The 18886-nt window shown below is 40.3% G+C and overlaps 1 protein-coding gene across 2 annotated transcripts in view; it reads left to right on the top strand.

Annotated features, from left to right (window-relative positions):
- ATF6 (activating transcription factor 6) overlaps positions 1–18886 on the top strand; it is a 181118-nt gene that overhangs the window by 9100 nt on the left and 153132 nt on the right. For both annotated transcript variants that reach the window (XM_053608161.1, XM_053608162.1), the window contains exons 2-6: positions 7775–7851; positions 9552–9639; positions 12118–12224; positions 16601–16730; positions 17288–17491. In XM_053608161.1, coding sequence (XP_053464136.1) covers positions 7775–7851; positions 9552–9639; positions 12118–12224; positions 16601–16730; positions 17288–17491 — 606 coding nt within the window. The remainder of the gene's footprint in view (positions 1–7774; positions 7852–9551; positions 9640–12117; positions 12225–16600; positions 16731–17287; positions 17492–18886) is intronic.

Genomic DNA, 18886 nt, shown 5'->3' with positions numbered 1-18886 from the left:
TTTTTCATGTCTGAAGGCCGTGCTCCTGTCTTCTTCAGAGAAGTTTCTCTTCAAGTCCCTTGCCCAGCCTGCGATGGGATCCCTTGTTCTTTTCTTGCTAATGCATTTGAGTTCTCCGTGGATTCTGGTTATTAAACCTTTGTCGGAGACATAACCTGCAAATATCTTCTCCCATTCTGAGGGCTGTTTGCTTGCTTTACTTAATGTGTTCTTGGCTGTGCAGAAGCTTTTTAGTTTGATCAGGTCCCAATAGTGTATTTTTGAAGCAGCTTCAATTGCCCGGGGGGCTCCTTCTCATAAAAAACTCGCTCAACCCAATTTCTTCAAGGGGTTTCCCTGCACTTTCTTCTAGTATTTTTATAGTTTTATGTCTTAAGTTTAAATCTTTAATCCAGTGAGAGTCTATCTTGGTTAATGGTGAAAGGTGTGGGTCCAGTTTCAGTCTTCTACAGGTTGCCAGCCTCATTTTCTTTCTTTCATGATGGACTCATTGATTGTTTTTTAGTTAGTAGGTTGTAATCTAATACTCTTGTTTTGATGCTCAGAGTTTCCCAGATATGAGCATTGGGATTCCATTCATATTGATACCTTTGTTCTTTTGAGATGTTCTTTTTTTTTTTTTTTTTATTGTTGGGGATTCATTGAGGGTACAATAAGCCAGGTTACACTGATTGCATTTGTTAGGTAAAGTCCCTCTTGCAATCATGTCTTGCCCACATAAAGTGTGACACACACCAAGCCCCACCCCCCCGTCCCTCTTTCTGCTTTTCCTCCCCCCCACTTTTTTGAGATGTTCTTATCATTTTCTGAGAATTTCCTTCCTTTTCTGGGACAACAGGATTTTCCTGGCTTATTTTGTGCCTTCTTGGCCTCAGCTCTGGAATTAGTCATTTCTCTAATGAGCTCTATAGTGGACTTATGTAGTGAAGGATGGTGTTTATTATCAAGATCTTGGCACCCAGTATTTCCATTGCTATAGGATGTCACTGCTGCTAGGATCTCTTGGCAGACAGAATTAGGCAGTATATGTATGTATGTATATACACATGCATACAAACATCTATGACTGTTCTTTTTTTTTGTAGAGGTAGAGTCTTACTTTACCGCCCTCGGTAGAGGGCCGTGGCATCACACTGCTCACAGCAACCTCCAACTCCTAGGCTTAGGTAATTCTCTTGCCTCAGCCTCCCGAGTAGCTGGGAAAACAGGTGCCCGCCGCAATGTCCAGCTATTTTTTTGTTGCAGTTCAGCCAGGGCCAGTTTGAACCCGCCACCCTTGGTATATGGGGCCGGTGCCCTACCCACTGAGCTACAGGCACCAACCATCTATGACTGTTAATCCATGTAAATATGTTTACTTTGAAAAGTGACTTTATTTATTAATACTTCCAATTCCAATCCAACAGCTTAGGGTTCTCTTAGTCTGCCCCCTTTCCATGTTCTTAAATCCTTTCTCAGATAGTCACAATAAATGTGACTCCAATTATTTTAGATATATTTAATTATTTGCTCAGTCTGTTAATATATTTGTTTAGTGTAATCACTCTCCTAACCAAGTAGGCTGGCTCTTGCACCTCTGTTCTTTTCACCCTATGCATTATGTTGGTGGCTGGGCATGCTGCCACCTCCATTGGGCAACACCCTCTCCTCCACCATCTCATTTCCTTGGATATCAGGCATATTGCTGCAAATGGCCATGTATTACATCATCACCCTCCTTGCTCTGCTTCCTTGAAAGCTGACATCCCCATGTTGGGAGGGATAGGGAAGGAAAGGAAATGAGAGGAAAAGGAATATTGGGAGGAAAGGTAGGGAGCCAGATTACTATTTTGAAGACAGCTGTCAGGATTTGCTGGTAGATTGAATATGAAAAGTGAGAAAGAGAAATAAACAATGATCCCAAGGTATTTTGCCTGGAGCAAAAATTGAGATGAGGACAAAGCATAGGAGGTTTGGTGGGGGTGATCAGGTGCTCAGTTTTGGATGTGTTAAATTTGAGATGCCTTTTAAACGTCTGAGAGGAGATGTCAGTAGTCAGTGTATGCATGCATCTTGAAGTATGGGTTACAGATATGTATTTGGGAATCTTTGGCATCTATTTTTTTTTTGAACTTCTTTCAAAAATTATTTATTTATTAAACCATAGCTGTGTACATTAATGCGATCATGGGACACCATACACTGGTTTTATAGACCGTTTAACACATTTCATCACACTGGATAACATAGCCTTCCTGGTATTTTCTTAGTTATTGTGTTAAGACATTTATATTCTACATTTACTGAGTTTCACATGTACCCTTGTAAGATGCACTGCAGGTGTAATCCCACCAAACACCCTCCCTCCGCCCATCCTCCCCCCTCCCTCCCCTCCCTCTCCCCCTTCGCCATATTCTTAGGTTATAACTGGGTTATAGCTTTCACGTGAAAGCCATAAATTAGTTTCATAGTAGGGCTGAGTACATTGGATACTTTTTCTTCCATTCTTGAGATACTTTACTAAGAAGAATATGTTCCAGCTCCATCCATGTAAACATGAAAGAGGTAAAGTCTCCATCTTTCTTTAAGGCTGCATAATATTCCATGGTGTACATATACCACAATTTATTAATCCATTCGTGGATCAGTGGGCATTTGGGCTTTTTCCATAACTTAGCAATTATGAATTGGGCTGCAATAAACATTCTGGTACAAATATCTTTGTTATAATGTGACTTTTGGTCTTCTGGGTATATACCTAGTAGAGGAATTATAGGATTGAATGGCAGATCTAAGTGTTCTCCAAACATCTTTCCAAAAGGAATGTATTAATTTGCATTCCCACCAGCAGGGTAGAAGTATTCCCTTTTCTCCACATCCACGCCAACATCTCTGGTCTTGGGATTTTGTGATATGGGCTAATCTTACTGGAGTTGGATGATATCTCAAAGTAGTTTTGATTTGCATTTCTCTAATGATTAAGGATGTTGAGCATTTTTTCATATGTCTGTAGGCCATGCGCCTGTCTTTTTCAGAGAAGTTTCTCTTCAAGTCCCTTGCCCAGCCTGCGATGGGATCACTTTTTCTTTTCTTGCTTATGCATTTGAGTTCTCTGTGGTTTCAGGTTATTAAACCTTTGTCGGAGATATAACTTGCAAGTATCTTCTCCCATTGTGAGGGCTGTCTGCTTGCTTTACTTACTGTGTTCTTGGCTGTGCAGAAGCTTTTTCGTTTGATCAGGTCCCAGTAGTGTATTTTTGAAGCTGCTTCAATTGCCTGGGGGGTCCTCCTCATAAAATACTCACCCAGGCTAATTTCTTCAAGAGTTTTCCCTGCACTTTCTTCTAGTATTTTTATAGTTTTATGTCTTAAGTTTAAATCTTTAATCCAGTGAGAGTCTATCTTAGTTAATAGTGAAAGGTGTGCATCTTAGTCTCAGTAAAGCGGTTTTCTGGGTTAGCCTCGCCCTGAGAATCTCCCGGCTCTGCATGTGCATTTTCTAGTCCCTGCCACCCAGGCCGGTACCGCCTCAGGGAAATTCTTTACTCACAGGGCCTGCATTTCCATCCCAGTTCTGTTCCGCGGTGGTTGCCACCTGAGAAGATGCCCGGCCTCCTCTGCTTGCCTAGAGAGACAGGGGGTATGACTTCGAATATCTGTTGAGTGTCTGGAGACACGTACGAATAGCAGCTTTGCCATGGGTGTAAACTCACTCCTGTAATTATTAAGTCAAGAAACAGACTACATGAGATGAGATGGCGTGTAGCAAAGATCTTTATTTAGGGGTTTGATTTTATACCTTTCTAGTCCGTACACATTTAATCTATTATCTATTAATTTCACCATTACCTCAATTTACCTATCTGAAATCAACTAAAAAGGAAATATCCTGATACCACATCAACGTAAACACTTTTGCAGTAAACATCTTCTTCTAAACACTGACTAATCTCTGGGCAGGTGTGTAAACAAAATCATAAAGAAGAAAGACACAGGGGAACAGAGTTAATGGAAAAATATCTTCAAGCATTCACTCAGTTTACTCAGTATGAAGTAATGACTGTGTCTTCTCCTCAGGGCAGAGCACCTATAGACCTCTGACAATATGTTGTTAACATAAGTCAACCCTCTGGACCGTATCTCTGAGGAAGGGCGGCATGCCCTTTGATCTCAGGCTTCATGGGGTGTACAGCTTCAGAGAAATGGCTTAAGGAATTTATAACTCCAAGGAAGCCAACTCTGCATGTAGCCCAGAGGGGTCCAGGTCCCTTAAGCCTCTGGAAGAAAAGCAAGTCATTTTAAACTCATACTGAATTCACTTTGTGTGCTTGATGTAGGATATGTTTATTTCTAAATATTATCCTACAGTATCCGGGGGTGAGCCCTATTGTTGCCAAAGAGGCTTCTGCTCTGTGCCTCGGGACACTGCTGCTCCGGCATGGTTCCCTCCCAGCTGATGGTCCTCTCCTCACTCTCGTGCCGCAGAATCAGCACTGACCAGCTGCAGTGCAGGCCCTGTCCACACCCCTCGAGAAATCACCCAAGAATCTGGACTCCTGGGGGACAGGCCTCCAGACCTCAGAGTGAGAGTGGAGGGGAGTGCTGGGAGCTCAGAATTGTAGGTATAGAATATATACAGTTTTATACCTGGCAAGAGAGGGCCGTAGCACCCTAGTAGGGAAGGTAGGTCCAGTTTTAGAGAGTCTCTCCCGTAGAGTATAGTGGGAGGAACTTTGAACTCTCGTCATTTGTTTGTGGGGCACTCCAAGCCGTTCTCATGGGGGAGGGAACTCCCGTCAGCTTGGTGATGGATTTTGTACCTTTTGTTTGTATGCTTGGGGTCGCAGCTCGCCTCAGTGGGGTTGATGTGCGTTCTTCAACTTTCTCTCTCGGTGCAACTCTAATCCACCAGGTTACTTGCTAAATTTCTGTCCTTTAACTCTCCTTCTGGACGGGAGCCTTAGATATTCCAAGAGACATGGCTGCCATAGTCACATTGGTACATCGGACCCCAGGCAGGTCTTCAGTGCAGTACCAGAAAAAGTCTAGAGAGCAGCTGAGGACACATTACCTGGGTGCAGTGGGAGGCGAGGTGGGTGGATTGCCTGAACTCACAGGTTCCAGACCAGTCTGAGCCAGAGTGAGACCCCGACTCTAAAAATAGCCGGGTGTTTTGGCCGGGTCCTGTAGTCCCAGCTACTCGGGAGGCGGGGGCAAAAGAATCGCTTGAACCCAAGAGTCTGAGGTTGCTGTGAGCTACGATGCCACAGCACTCTACCAAGGATAACCAAATGAGTCTCATCTCTCAATTGCACAGTGTCCTAGCATCCTCCTTAGGAGCTGCGGGTCACAGAGTGGCAGACACTGTAGCAGTCACCTGGACCTCCTAGAGTGCAGGAGCAAATATAGCGGATGCGGATTCAATTCTGGCGGGTTCACTGGAGTCGAATCTTTGGCATCTAGATGCTACTTAAAGCTAGGAGGTCAGCTGAGGTTACAAAGGAAGTAAAAGAGATACGAAAGTTTATGCTGAGTCTGGGACAGTTTAATGCTAGGAGATGAAGAAGTAGCAAAGTAGGGTCAACCAGCAAGATGGACAGAAAACCAGGCAAGTGTGGTGTTTTGGAAGTCACGTGAAGAAAATGCTTGAATTAATCAACCATTTTAAATGCTGTTGATAGGTCAAGTAAGATGAGGACTGATTTACCACTCAATTTAGCAACATAGAAGTCATTAGTGATATTAGTAACTGTTGTCTGGGTTTGGATAGGGGAGCTACATTGGAGCAGTCAAAGAATTGGAGGGCTGATATAGAGAACTCTTTCAAGGACTTTCAGCCTGTTTATAAGGGCTCATTTCATCTATTTACATGCTTTTTGGCTCTGCAGCTGAGTTTAAGATAGCATTTTCTGAGAGTCATATGAATAACCTTTCATCATTACTCATAAAAATTTTTGCCATCTACTAATTTGTTTTAGGTTGGCCTAGTTAAAAACTTGCAGTGTCGGGGGCGGTGCCTGTGGCTCAGTTGGTAAGGCGCCGGCCCCATATACCCAGGGTGGCGGGTTCAAGCCCGGCCCCAGCTGAACTGCATTCAAAAAATAGCCGGGCGTTGTGGCGGGCGCCTGTAGTCCCAGCTACTTGGGAGGCTGAGGCAAGAGAATCGCTTAAGCCCAGGAGTTGGAGGTTGTGAGCTGTGTGATGCCATGGCACTCTACCGAGGGCCATAAAGTGAGACTCTGTCTCTACAAAAAAAAAAAAAACTTGCAGTGTAGTTTCTACATATGTGCAGTGAGGAAATCATCAGAGCAGTTTCACTGGCATGATAATAAATAGAGAGTACAAAGGAAGACCTAGATTTGGAAAACTCTTCACAGTGCTTGAAGTTTTTGAAAGTGTTGGAGACACTTTTTGAGGTAGAGTCTTACTGTATTGCCCAGGCTAGACTGCCCTGGCATCAGCCCAGCTCACAGCAACCTCAGAGTCTTGGGTTCAAGCAATCATCCTACCTCAGCCTCCCAAGTAGCTGGTATTACAGGTGCCCACCACAATGCCTGGCTAATTTTTCTACTTTTAGTAGAGACAGGGTCTTGCTCTTCCTTGGGCTGATCTCCAATTCCTGAGCTCAAGTGATCCTCCTACCTTGGCCTCCCAGAGTGCTAGGATTATAGGCATGAGCTACCGCACCAGGCCTTGAAACTTTACAGATTTTTACTATAATCAGCATTCCTGGCCTTTGTTAGTACCTTGACTTTTCTCTACAAAAAGTTTTCAATCTAGCCGGGCATGGTGGCTCACCCCTTAATCCTAGCACTCTGGGAGGCCAAAGTGGGTGGATTGCCTGAGTTCATAGGTTCAAGACCAGCCTGAGCAAGTGTGAGACCCCATCTCTTAAAAAAAAAAAAAATAGCCAGATGTTGTGGCAGGTACCTGTAGTCCCAGCGACTAGTGAGGCTGAGACAAGAGAATCACTTAAGCCTAAGAGTTTGAGGTTGCTGTGAGCTGTGATGCCCCTTACTCTGCTGAGGGTGGCAAAGTGAAACTGTCTCAAAAAAAAAAAAAGTTTTCAATCTAATTTGTTAAAGAATGTTTTTTGTGTCCATCTGTTTCTTGGTTTATCACACCCTCATTAGAAAGTTGGACTATAATGGTTTAGGTGAGTGACTCCTTCAGGGGTCCTCAAACTTTTTAAACAGGGGGCCAGTTCACTGTCCCTCAGACCGTTGGAGGGCTGGACTATAGTTTAAAAAAAAAACGAACTATGAACAAATTCCTATGCACACTGCACATATCTTACTTTGAAGTAAAAAAACAAACGGGAACAAATAACAATCACACCGCCACAAGTGGCCTGCGGGCTGTAGTTTGAGGACCCCTGGTAGAAAATTGGTTGTACCCTTAACATGAATGGCAAATACACAGTTCGTGTATACTCTCCATAGAGCTCTCCCATCATCACTGCCTACCAAGTATATTACTTTTTCATGCTCAGTTCAGATGTAGTATCAAAGTTCTTGTTAGTAATATTCTAGAAAGTCAGTATCAATTAGTCCAACATGACATGTAGTGTAAAATGTTCTTTGATCCCTAAGAATTCAGTTCACAAGCTAAAAATTATGTGGAAAAACAACACATAAATTTGAAATGAGGTTTGAAATGCTTGTCATTCACAGTGCTGGAGTTGTAGCTAATAATAGTAACAGCTAATGAGAAACCCTAATAGAGCTGGCATAGGTGGTTTTTTGGTCATATGATTGATTGACAGTTAATCTCTATTCTTTGCTTTTGTCCAAAGATTCTACCCTGTTTGCTGAACTTGGTTATATCACAGACACCGATGAGCTACAACTGGATGCTGGAAATGAAACTTATGTAAGTGTTTATTAGAGGAGAGAAATATTGCATAATGCAGTATTTAATTTTTATCCTAATTATTGCAACAAAGTTTCAGGACACTAGGTTTAGGCTAGTAATTTAAGTTTAAATAACTTTTACCATTAAGTATGATAGTTAGTAGCCATTTTGTAGTCAGTAAATTTAAGACAGTAGAAATTGCGTTGGTTCCAGTGTGAGATGACTTGTATTGTAAGCTCATGTTTGGCCCCACGAGTGGCCCTATGGGTGGGTGTTCTTAGAATAGTCATGACGCTTCTTGGTTTTTATAGATACTGTGCTGCATAAGGGAAATGATGTGACGTTAGGGTGTGTATGTGAGTCATGGACCTAGTCAAGTAGAACTTACCAGTTTCCTTTTTACTTATTTATTTTTTTGAGACAGAGTCCACTTTGTAGCCCAGAGTGGAGTGCTGTGGTATCATAGCTCACAACCACCTCAAACTCCTGGGCTCAAGCAATCCTCTTGCCTTAGCCTCCCAAGTAGCTGAGACTGCAGGTGCCTGCCACAGCGCCTGGCTATTTTTAGAGATGAGGTCTTACTCTGGCTCAGGCTGGTCTTGAACTCATGAGCTCAGACAATCCACCCAATTCGGCCTCCCAGGGTGCTAGGATACAGATGTGAGCCACCGTTCCCAACCTGTTTGATACTTTTTTGATTTTTGTGAGGGCTCAGAAAACATATGGTGGCTCTTTATTTAGGTTTATAATATAAGGGGAAGGTCATCTACATAATCCAGAATATGCTTATATTTAAGTAAAAAAACTAACACCTAAATTAAAAGACACTAATGGAGTCTCTAAGAGGTTTATTGACTTTTGTTTGAGAAAGTTTTATCTTCTAGGATTAAAAAAAATTGTTATTTTTGATTCATAAAAGTTTTTAGAAATTTCAAAAGTATAGATCAAGAAGAAAATTACCCTGTGGTAATTAACTTCTTGATGATTCCTGCGTGTCTTTTTTATTTTTTTTTCCTTTGAGACAGAGTCTTATTCTGTTGTCCTGGATAGGGTGCTGTGGCATTATAGCTCACAGCAGCTTCAAACTCCTGGGCTCAAGTGATCCTCTTCCCTCAGCCTTCCGAGTAGCTGGGACTATAGGCACCCATCACAACACTCAGCTTATTTTTCTATTTTTAGTAGAGACAGATTCTCACTCTTGCTCAGGTTGGCTCAAACTCCTGATCTCAGGGATCCGCCCCTCTGGGCCTCCCTGAGTACTAGGATTACAGGTGTGCTCCGGGGTCCCCGGCCAGATTCTTGCATGTCTCGTGGATATATCTAAATTCTTTCCATTGTACATGGAGATGATATTGTGAATTGCCATTTGCTTTGACTAGTTTTCTTTAATGTCAATGGGAAAATTTATTTTTCTGAATTTCCTTTATGATAAGGGGCACATTTTGTGTGACTCCTATAATGGTCTCTTCTATAGAAAAGAATGAAGCCAATGGAATCTTTTAGGTATTGAATTCATCGCCAACTTCCTAGTTTTACTGTTATGATTCAGATAACTAAATTGATTTATCTCTAGGCTATTGAAGATGTGTTGACTTAGAAAACATTTTTACTAGGTTGGGTAAATTATATTATTTATGAAATATTGTGTTTGATAGTTTGATTTTAAGATGTATATATTTTGCTATTTTAATATTCTTTTGCTGACTTGAAACCTACAGGAAAACAATTTTGATCATCTTGATTTTGATTTGGATTTGATGCCTTGGGAGTCAGACATTTGGGACATCAACAACCAATTCTGTACTGGTAATAATGTGTTTCATTGCTAAAAGCTTTAAACAGATTCATTTTATTTTGTAGTTTGGTCAGACTCACAATTAAGTGGGGTTATTGACCTATATTGGTGGGTTAAAAGATTCCAGAGACTGTATATTCTACTTCTGGCATGGCAATGCAGAAACAAATTTCTTTCTTTCTTTCTTTCTTTTTGTTTTTTTTGAGACAGAGTCTCACTTTGTCACCCTGGGTAGAGTGCCGAGGCATCATAGCTCATGGTAACATCATATTCTTGGGCTGAAGTGATTCTTTTGCCTCAACCTCTCAAATAGCTGGGCCTATAGGTGCCTGCCACAATGTCTGTCTGTTTTTTTAGAGACAGGTTCTTGCTCTTGCTCAGGCTGGTCTTAAACTCCTGAGCTCAAGCAATCTACCTGCCTCAACCTCCCAGAGTGCTAGGATTACAGGCATGAGCCACTGCGCCTGGCCTCAGAAATAAATTTCTTGCCAAAAATGGATATAAAAAATTTTATCCTTATGTTTCAGTAGCATAATGAATGAATAAACAATTTCATATCAGAAATAGAAATATTGGCTGGTGCCTATAGCTAGTGGTTAGGGTGTTGGCCACATGTACCGGAGCTGGTTGACCCCGACCTGGACCTGCTAAACAATGACAACAACAACAACAGCAACAAAATAGCCAGGTGTTGTGGCAGGTGCCTGTAGTCCCAGCTACTTGGGAGCCTGAGGCAAGAGAATCACTTAAGCCCAAGAGTTTGAGGTTGCTATGAGCTGTGATGCCATGGTGTTCCAGCAAGGGTGACATGGTGAGAGTCTGTCTCAAAAAAAAAAAAAGGAAATATTGATTTTGAAGTGTGAATAATTATCTCCTTAAGAGGTTAATTTATCTGGGCACCAGATAGGGCTTAAGGAATCATAGGGAAAAAGCTGGGGTTACCAGAACTGGGACCTTCGTAGAACTACGCATTTGATGCCCTTTCTTTTGAGGAAGGGTAATGCCTTGGCTAATGTTCACATCTTTCAGGGGACCTGATGAGGTGGGGTTTGGATATACTGAAAGAATATGGACCCTAGAGAAATTGCCACTTAAGGATGAGGGTGATGGGAGAATGAAGAAAATTCCTTGTACTTTCCATCATATTTTTCTTATCTCTTACTGACAGGATCTAAAAGGAAACCAGCTGGGAAATGTATTCACAATTTGTATTATAAACTATACAGAAGGTGGACTTGGAGTGAAAAGTGATGGAAAAATAGCTAGTACATTCCCCTATATGAATTCCTCTCTACCCCTTTGCATTTCCCTTTAGTTTATGTATTTATTTACCTTGCTTAAAACCTGTCTTCCTTCATAGAATATGGGATACACAAGGTCAGTGTTCTGGTTACTATTGTGTCAGAAAGTATTTAAATCTTACTAGCTTAAACAATAACAAATTTAATAAACTCCTTGAATCTGTGGGTCAAGAATTTGGACTGGGTGCCTCAGGGATGGCTTGTCTCTGTTCCATGATGTTCAGACCTCAACTGGGGAGATTTGAAGGCTGGAGTAGCCTGATATCGGAGGGCTAGAATCATCTTGAAGTTTCATCACTCACACATCTGGTACCTGAGCTGGGATGACTTGAAGACTAGAAGTGCCTGCAGTGGGCCACAAATGATGGTAGTAGCAGGGTAGTCAGACTTCAAAGGCTCCATGTGGGAGTGTTCCAACACACCAAGCAGAGGCTGCATTTTGCCCTGAAAATTCACATAGCATAACTTCCATTCTCTATTGATTGAAGAAGTCATAAGCACACCTAAATTTAAGGGATGGGGAAACAGACTGTACCACTTAATGGGGAAGTGGCAAGATCACATTATAGGAGATCATAAGGGATGGTAGATAAGTTGTGGCTAATTTTGGAAAATAGTCTGCCACTCTCACCCTGTCACATCTTTGACACCAAGTAACACTGCCTGGTCCATAGTCACTCAGTAAGTTTTTATAGCATAAGTTAGTAGTGCAAAAGATATGAACATTTTCATGAGTTTTAATTGTATTGTCAAAAATGCTTTCCAAAATAATTCTTTCCTGTTTCTTTTATTTTAAGAAATTAAGAATCTATTACTTTTTTGCATATGGCATATATTCAAAAACTACAAAAGTATCTATAGTAGAACAGCACCTCCTGCTCTTACTCCTCAGCCAGCCAACAACTTCTTCCCAAAGCCACTGTTACGGATTTCTTCTGTTTAGCCTTTCAGAAAGTTAGTGCAGATGCAGGTAGATACATACACACATGTATTGTTTATTGCACAAATGGAAACATACTGGCTATGATGTTTTCCACATCTTTATTTTCATTTAATTTTTTATTTTGATGACATTAGTTTTCATATTTTACTGAATTTGAGTAGATTTTTACCTTCTTCCTTGTCCATTTTATTCTTAGTTTATAGTGTTCTGTTCAGTGTGAAAAACCTTTATTTCATATTTTTTAGTTAAAGATATTAAGACAGAACCTCAGCCACTTTCACCAGCTGCCTCAAGTTGTTCAGTCTCATCTCCTCGGTCAGTGGACTCTTGTTCTTCAACTCAGCATGTCCCTGTAAGTAGCCAGTCTTTTACAGAGATTTTAGTTATAATGTTGTCTTGGAAATATGTATATGGGGGAAGCAGTTAACATTTATTAAGGTGTTGCTTATCTTATTACTGCAGAAAACTGACACAAGGAAGAGCTTATCTTATTATTGCAGAAAACTGACACTCAAGGAAGGGCTTTGTGGCAGCTAGAAAGTTGTTAGTGTCTTTGGTTTTGGCCTCCTTCCCCTATGTTCTTGCCTCCTTATTTTCCTTGTTTCATTTGTTTAATTGCATTTTATCAGTATCAAGTTTTTTGTTTTTTTTTTTAATTGAGTTACTGTCTTTTCTCCTGCCTTTCTTTCTCCTGGTTATGTATTCTTTGAGGATATAGAGTAATGTAAGATGGTCAGTTTTTATATCTCCTTAGCCATAGAACCTAGAATGGTTCAGGAATACCTAGCACTACCTTTTGAATGGGCTGAGATTTTTACAGAAGTCTGGTAGCTTATTTATTTATTTAGAGACAGAGTCTCACTCTGTTGCCTTGGATAGAGTAGTGTGGCATCATATCTCACAGCAACCTCAAACTCTTGGGCTCAAGTGATCCTCTTGCCTCAGCCTCCCAAGTATGTGGGACTACAGGTGCCCGCCACAATGCTCAGCTATTTTTAGAGACAGGGCCTTGCTTCTGCTTAGGCTGGTCTCAAACTCCTGAGCTCAGGTGATCCCTTTGTCTCGACCTCCCAGGGTGCTAGGATTATAGGTGTGAGCCACTGTGCCCGGCCCTGGTAGCTTCTTTAGAATGCTTCTCAAAAAAAAAAAAGACCCTGTCTCTAAAAATAGCTGGACATTGTGGTGGTTGCCTGTAGTCCCAGCCACTTGGGAGGCTGAGGCAAGAGGATTACTTGAGTCCAAGAGTTTGGGGTTGCTGTAAGCTATGTTACCACAGCATTGTACCAAGGGTGACAAAATGAGATTCTGTCTCAAAAAAAAAAAAGAAAGAAACAAAGAAAAGAATGCTTCTCTTCATCCAGAGAAAAGCCCTGAAGCCAGGCAAAGGAAGTACCTGATAAAAAAATTTTTTTTAGAATGGGGAAAGGGAAAATGTAAGAATAAAGTACAAATAATACTTAAGTGTGCTATCTGCCATAATTGAAGTATCTTTGTTCCATCTGGTTGTATATTTAGTCTATCACTAAATACTGGTGATTCTAAGCTTCAGATATTTATTCTCCTATTTTTCATTTATCTTGTGTTCATTTTCACCAGATATACTTATTTCTATTTCTTTTTTTTTAGGTATACTTTTTCTATAGCTAGAGTATTGATCTTTTATTTCAGGGGTGTTCAACCTTTGTTTTTTTTTCTGCCACACATTGGAAGAAGAGTTTTCTTGGGCCACACATTAAATACACAAACATTTAAGGAAAGCTGATTAGCAAAAAAAGATCCATGCATACTTTTTTGTGATATCTGACATCACAGATCAGCAAAAAAAAAAAAAAAATCCTCACAAAATCAGCATGTGGCCCCCAGGCTGCAAGTTGGGCATTCCTATTTTATTTCTTCTGTTTTTGGTCACTCAGAGGAAAGTTTTTACCACTCATATTTTTATTCCTGTTTTCTTATACCAATTCTTTGGAACAATCTCAAATTTATAGAAATGTTGCAAGGATAAGAAACTTTGTTTTTTCTGAGCTACCCTCCTTAGACTCTGATACTCTACCAGGCTGCTTCTCTGCGTGGATGCTGGTCTTGCTTGTTTTACCCCATCTAGCAGCTTAGGAGCAAAATATTCAGGAAGGAATATCTTCTAAGTGACTATTAATGAATATTTATCATAAGGTTTTATTTTTAATATTGAGATCTCTGATTCATTTGAAATTATCCTGGTGTATGATGTGAGATACAGATCCAATTTTATGTTTTTCTAAATGACTACCCCAAAGGATTATTCTAGTACCATTTATTAAAAAGTTCATCTTTGGGCATGGTGGCTCATGCCTGTAATTCTAGCACTCTGGGAGACCAAGGCAGGTAGTTTGCTTGAGTTCAGGAGTTTGAGACCAGCTTAAGCAAGAGCAAGATCCAGTCTCTAAAAAATAGCTGGGTGGGATCAGCACCTGTAGCTCTGCATCAAGGGTGCCAGCCACATACACCAGAACAGCTGGTGGGTTTGAATCCAGCCTGGGCCTGTCAAATAACAATGACAACTACAACCAAAAAATAGCTGGGCATTGTAGCAGGCACCTGTTGTCCCAGCTACTTGGGAGGCTGAGGCAAGTGAATGGCTTAAGCCCAAGAGTTTGATGTTGCTGTGAGCTGTGCTGCCATGGCACTCTGCTGAGGGAGATATAGTGAGACACTGCCTCAAAATAAGTAAATAAATAAATAAAAATAGCCAGGCATGGTGACACGTGTTTGTAGTCCCAGCAACTAAGGAGGCTGAGGCAAGAGAATTGCTTGAGCCTAGGAGTTTGAGGTTGCTGTGAGCTGTGATGCTACAGCACTCTACTATGGGGGACAAAGTGAGACTCTGTCTCAAGAAAAAAAAAAAGTTCATCTGTTCTCACTGATTTCAATTGTATGCATATATTTAAAATTTATGTGAATGATTACATATTAGATCTCTTTCTATTTACTTTTAAAAATCAGCACACTGTTTTAAGATTAACCAATATACATCAAATTTGTTGTATCTAACTCTGCATTTTACAGCATTTTAAGTATCGTTCACTACATTTTACCTACACTGTAATGAGTATTGTAAAAAAATCTTCCCAAGCCAGGTGCATTGGCTCACTCCTGTAATCCTAGCATTCCGGGAGGCTGAGGTGGGAGGATCACTTGAGCTCAGGAGTAGGAGACCAGCCTGAGCAAGAGCAAGATCCAAAGCAATTTTACATTACTTGCTTTCTAGTCATCATCCAAGTAATGCAAATTAAAACAAAATAAAAAAAAACAAATGAAAATAGAGAAAAAATTGGCCAGGCCTAGTGGCGGGTACTTGTAGTCCCAGCTACTTGGAAGGCTGAGGGAAGAGAATCACTTGAGCCCAAGAATTTGAGGTTACTGTGAGCTATGATGACGCCATGGCACTCTACCCAGGACAACAGAGTAAGACTCTTGTCTCCAAAAAAAAAAAAAAAAAAAGTTCCCTTGTGGTCCTATGTGAGAATTCCTTCCGGATGTATATCCAGAAGTAAAATTGTTGGGTGGTAACATGTCCATATATTTAACTTGATAAGTGCTTTCATATCACCCTCCAGAATTATTGTAATGTTCTTTTTTATTTTTATTTTTTGAGACCGAGTCTCCCTTTTTGCCCTCGGTAAAGTGGTGTTATAGCTATGTATTATAGCTCACAGCAACATCAAACTCTTGGGCTGAAGTGATACTTTTGCCTTCGCCTTCCGAGTAGCTTGGGGCTGTAGGTGCCCACCACAACACCTGGCTACTTTTAGAGACAGGTCTCGCTCTTGGTTAGGCTGGTCTGGAACTCCTGAGTTCAGGCAATCCATGGGTCTCACCTTCCAGCATGCTAGGATTACAGCCACTGAGCCTGGCCTGATCGTAGTGTTCTGTGGGCCTTTCAAAAGTTCTTGAGACTCCCTGTAACTTTCTTTTCTTCTAGTGCTGAGCATTGTCTTTCTGATTTTTGCCCTGTGGATTAACTTTTTTTGTTTGTTTTTAATTTTGTTTTAATTTGTATTTCTTTAGTTACTGATGGTTTTCAACATTTATTTGCATTCTTTTTTTATTTTTGAGAGGGGCATTTGTTTGATTTTGTTTGTTATCTCTATATATCTCTGTTATTATCAATTCACCCATTAAATTAAAGACAATAGCCCTGCTCCTTTCAGTGTTTGTCTTTCTTTCTTTTTTTATTTTATTTTCTTTTTATTTCTTTTGTCTTTTTGTCACAATGTTTGGGGCAAAGTCAGTGTTAATAAGTAGAAGAGGGTAAAACAGTTAAATTATTTTGCTTTTGCTATTTCTTAAAGACTGAATGAGACTTTACAGGGAAAGGATATTGGCATTTTAACTATTGCCTTATAATGATACTAAGTACTTGTATGACTAGGAAGCAAGTAATGTAAAAAGTTTGTGGAAGGAAATGTGGAAGCAGATCAATGATTTATATTTCTAATGTAAGAGGGTGCTGTGGACTTTACATTTTGAATGATTGTTCCTCTGGTACTGATGCACAGTGTTGATTGGTCCATACTCACTTAGTACTTGATGTATAGATATGGGATGTATAGATATGTTTTCTAATAAAGTATATCACATCTTTCCTTTGAAGTTGCCTTGAAATATTTTGGGGTCTTCTCTTTCTGAGCAATTTTCTTCCCAGGGATCATATCCTTCTACATTAATTTTTATTTTATTTTGCTGCAGGAGGAGTTGGATTTGTCTTCTAGTTCCCAGATGTCACCCCTTTCTTTATATAGTGAAAGCTGTAATAGTCCCTCCTCAGCAGAACTCCTAAAGGAAGATAAGCCCGTCATTGGTCCTAGGAATAAAACTGGTATTATTCCATCTTTTAACTTTCTCTTTTGAATTGAGCTTAAGTTTCATTTCTTAGAAAAAAATATTGGATTAAGCGTGTATTTTTTAAGCTGGCTTGCTGTTTTCAAATTTGTGGGCCTGTATTATTTGTTAAGGATGATTACTGTGAAGAAGAAAGGGAAGAAATAACCTTCATTTTTCTTTGTCTTTATTATTGAAAGATACTTTAAAATAGACTCAGGCCCAATTATTGTCAGGAGAAATTTAAAAGCTTCAGTTAAAGGTACTGAATGTGAGGGGCATTCAACTATAACGTTTCTTATTACCTTATTTATCTGCAGGCTCTATTCAGGGATTTTAGCTCTTCTCTCTACCAAGTTCATGTATCTACTACCCCAAAATGCAGCTTGGTCAAAAAGGAAAATCTCAGTGTAAGGACTTTTCTTCCCTCCACTCCAGGGTAAACTCCAGTTCAGGATAGTTACTCCAAAGCCAGGATCATGTGTAGAGAAAGGTAGGTGATAGAATCTGTTTTTAGGGTTTGCTTAATTTGTGGTTTGTCTGTTTTTTCCCTAGAAAATGGACTGACTCCAAAGAAAAAAATTCAGATGAATTTAAAACCTTCAATTCAGCCCAAGCCTTTATTGCTTCCAGCAACACCCAAGACTCAAACAAACTCCAGTGTTCCAGCAAAAACCATTATTATTCAGACGCTACCAGCACTTATGCCGTTGACAAAGCAGCAGCCAATTATCAGTATACAACCTGCACCTGCTAAAGGTACCTGAGTGGAACTTGTATAATTTGTTTTAATTCAGATTATAATTTCTGAGCACATGCTGTTTGTCAGGAATTGTCCTTGGTTCTGAAGACATTGCGGCAGTGACTAATATGTGGTCCTGTGTTAATTAGGGAGGGCATCTGTACATCAGTTACATCTAATACTTGTTTTTTCTTAACCCTTTCAATTATGAAAACACTAGTCTTGAAGGCTTTTGTTTTTTTTTTTTTTTTTTTTGTAGATACAGAGTCTCACTTTATGGCCCTCGGTAGAGTGCCGTGGCCTCACACAGCTCACAGCAACCTCCAACTCCTGGGCTTAAGCGATTCTCTTGCCTCAGCCTCTGGAGTAGCTGGGACTACAGGCGCCCGCCACAACGCCCGGCTATTTTTTGGTTGCAGTTTGGCCGGGGCTGGGTTTGAACCCGCCACCCTCGGTATATGGGGCCGGCGCCTTACCGACTGAGCCACAGGCGCCGCCCCAAGGCTTTTGTTTTTATGTAATCACTTGAAAAGAAGAAGATAATCTGGGAAACTTTCTTGATGACATTTTATTCTGAGAGTTTAGTCATTATGAGCTTTTTTTGTTTTTAAGGAGTGGTCAGTATTTAAAATATTTTGGCTCATTTCAGGTCTTAGGTATGTTTTAGCAGTAGAATCAGGCACTTAGTCTCTGAGGAGGCTATGTGGTTAAGTGAACGGGATATCCAGCTGGGGCCTCTGGAGAAGACCTAAACTTCCTTCAGCTAGCTAAGAATTTGTGTGTTTCTGTATTTTATCCACCAGATGGCGTCATATACTTGTGGTTCTATAAGAAGTTTAGATCAGTTTTTGAAAGAAATTTGAGGATTTGGTATTATTCAGATATGGGAATCATTTGCGCATGGAGATTTCTTAGGCAGTTTATTCATCATTGTAGTCATACATATACATTGAGTATGAGAAAACTTGTACAGCATTCTTTTCGGTGGATTTAGTTCATTGGCACCAAATAGAGCTTAGTGTTAATGGGGCGTGGGTTGTAAGTAAACACGAGTTATATTTGCTTTTATGGCTATATTTCCAGTTGTGAATAGTTAGCTCATTTCTTTGGAACATAGTTTTAAATGAAGACAAAATCACAAATTTGATTTCTAGGTATTCTGTTAACTTTGTTCTCTTATAGTCATAGACAATATAACAGTAATAAAAAGAAGAACTAGATGAGAGAACGGATGGATAGATTGGCAAAAGTTCATCAGTCAGTCCTTACAAAACAATAAAACAAACCAGTTTGAAATGACTGCTTCTCAGTACAGAATCAAACTACTACCTTTTTCATATGAAAAATAGCAATCCCTTTTTTTTTTTTGAGACAGAGACTCGCTTTCTTGCCCCTGGTAGAAGGGTGTGGCA

This window comes from Nycticebus coucang, chromosome 10 (genome assembly GCF_027406575.1).
Source record: "Nycticebus coucang isolate mNycCou1 chromosome 10, mNycCou1.pri, whole genome shotgun sequence".
Classification (NCBI taxonomy): domain Eukaryota; kingdom Metazoa; phylum Chordata; class Mammalia; order Primates; family Lorisidae; genus Nycticebus; species Nycticebus coucang.
The sequence above is the reverse complement of the archived record's forward strand: the minus strand, read 5'-3'. Positions and strand labels throughout refer to the sequence as shown.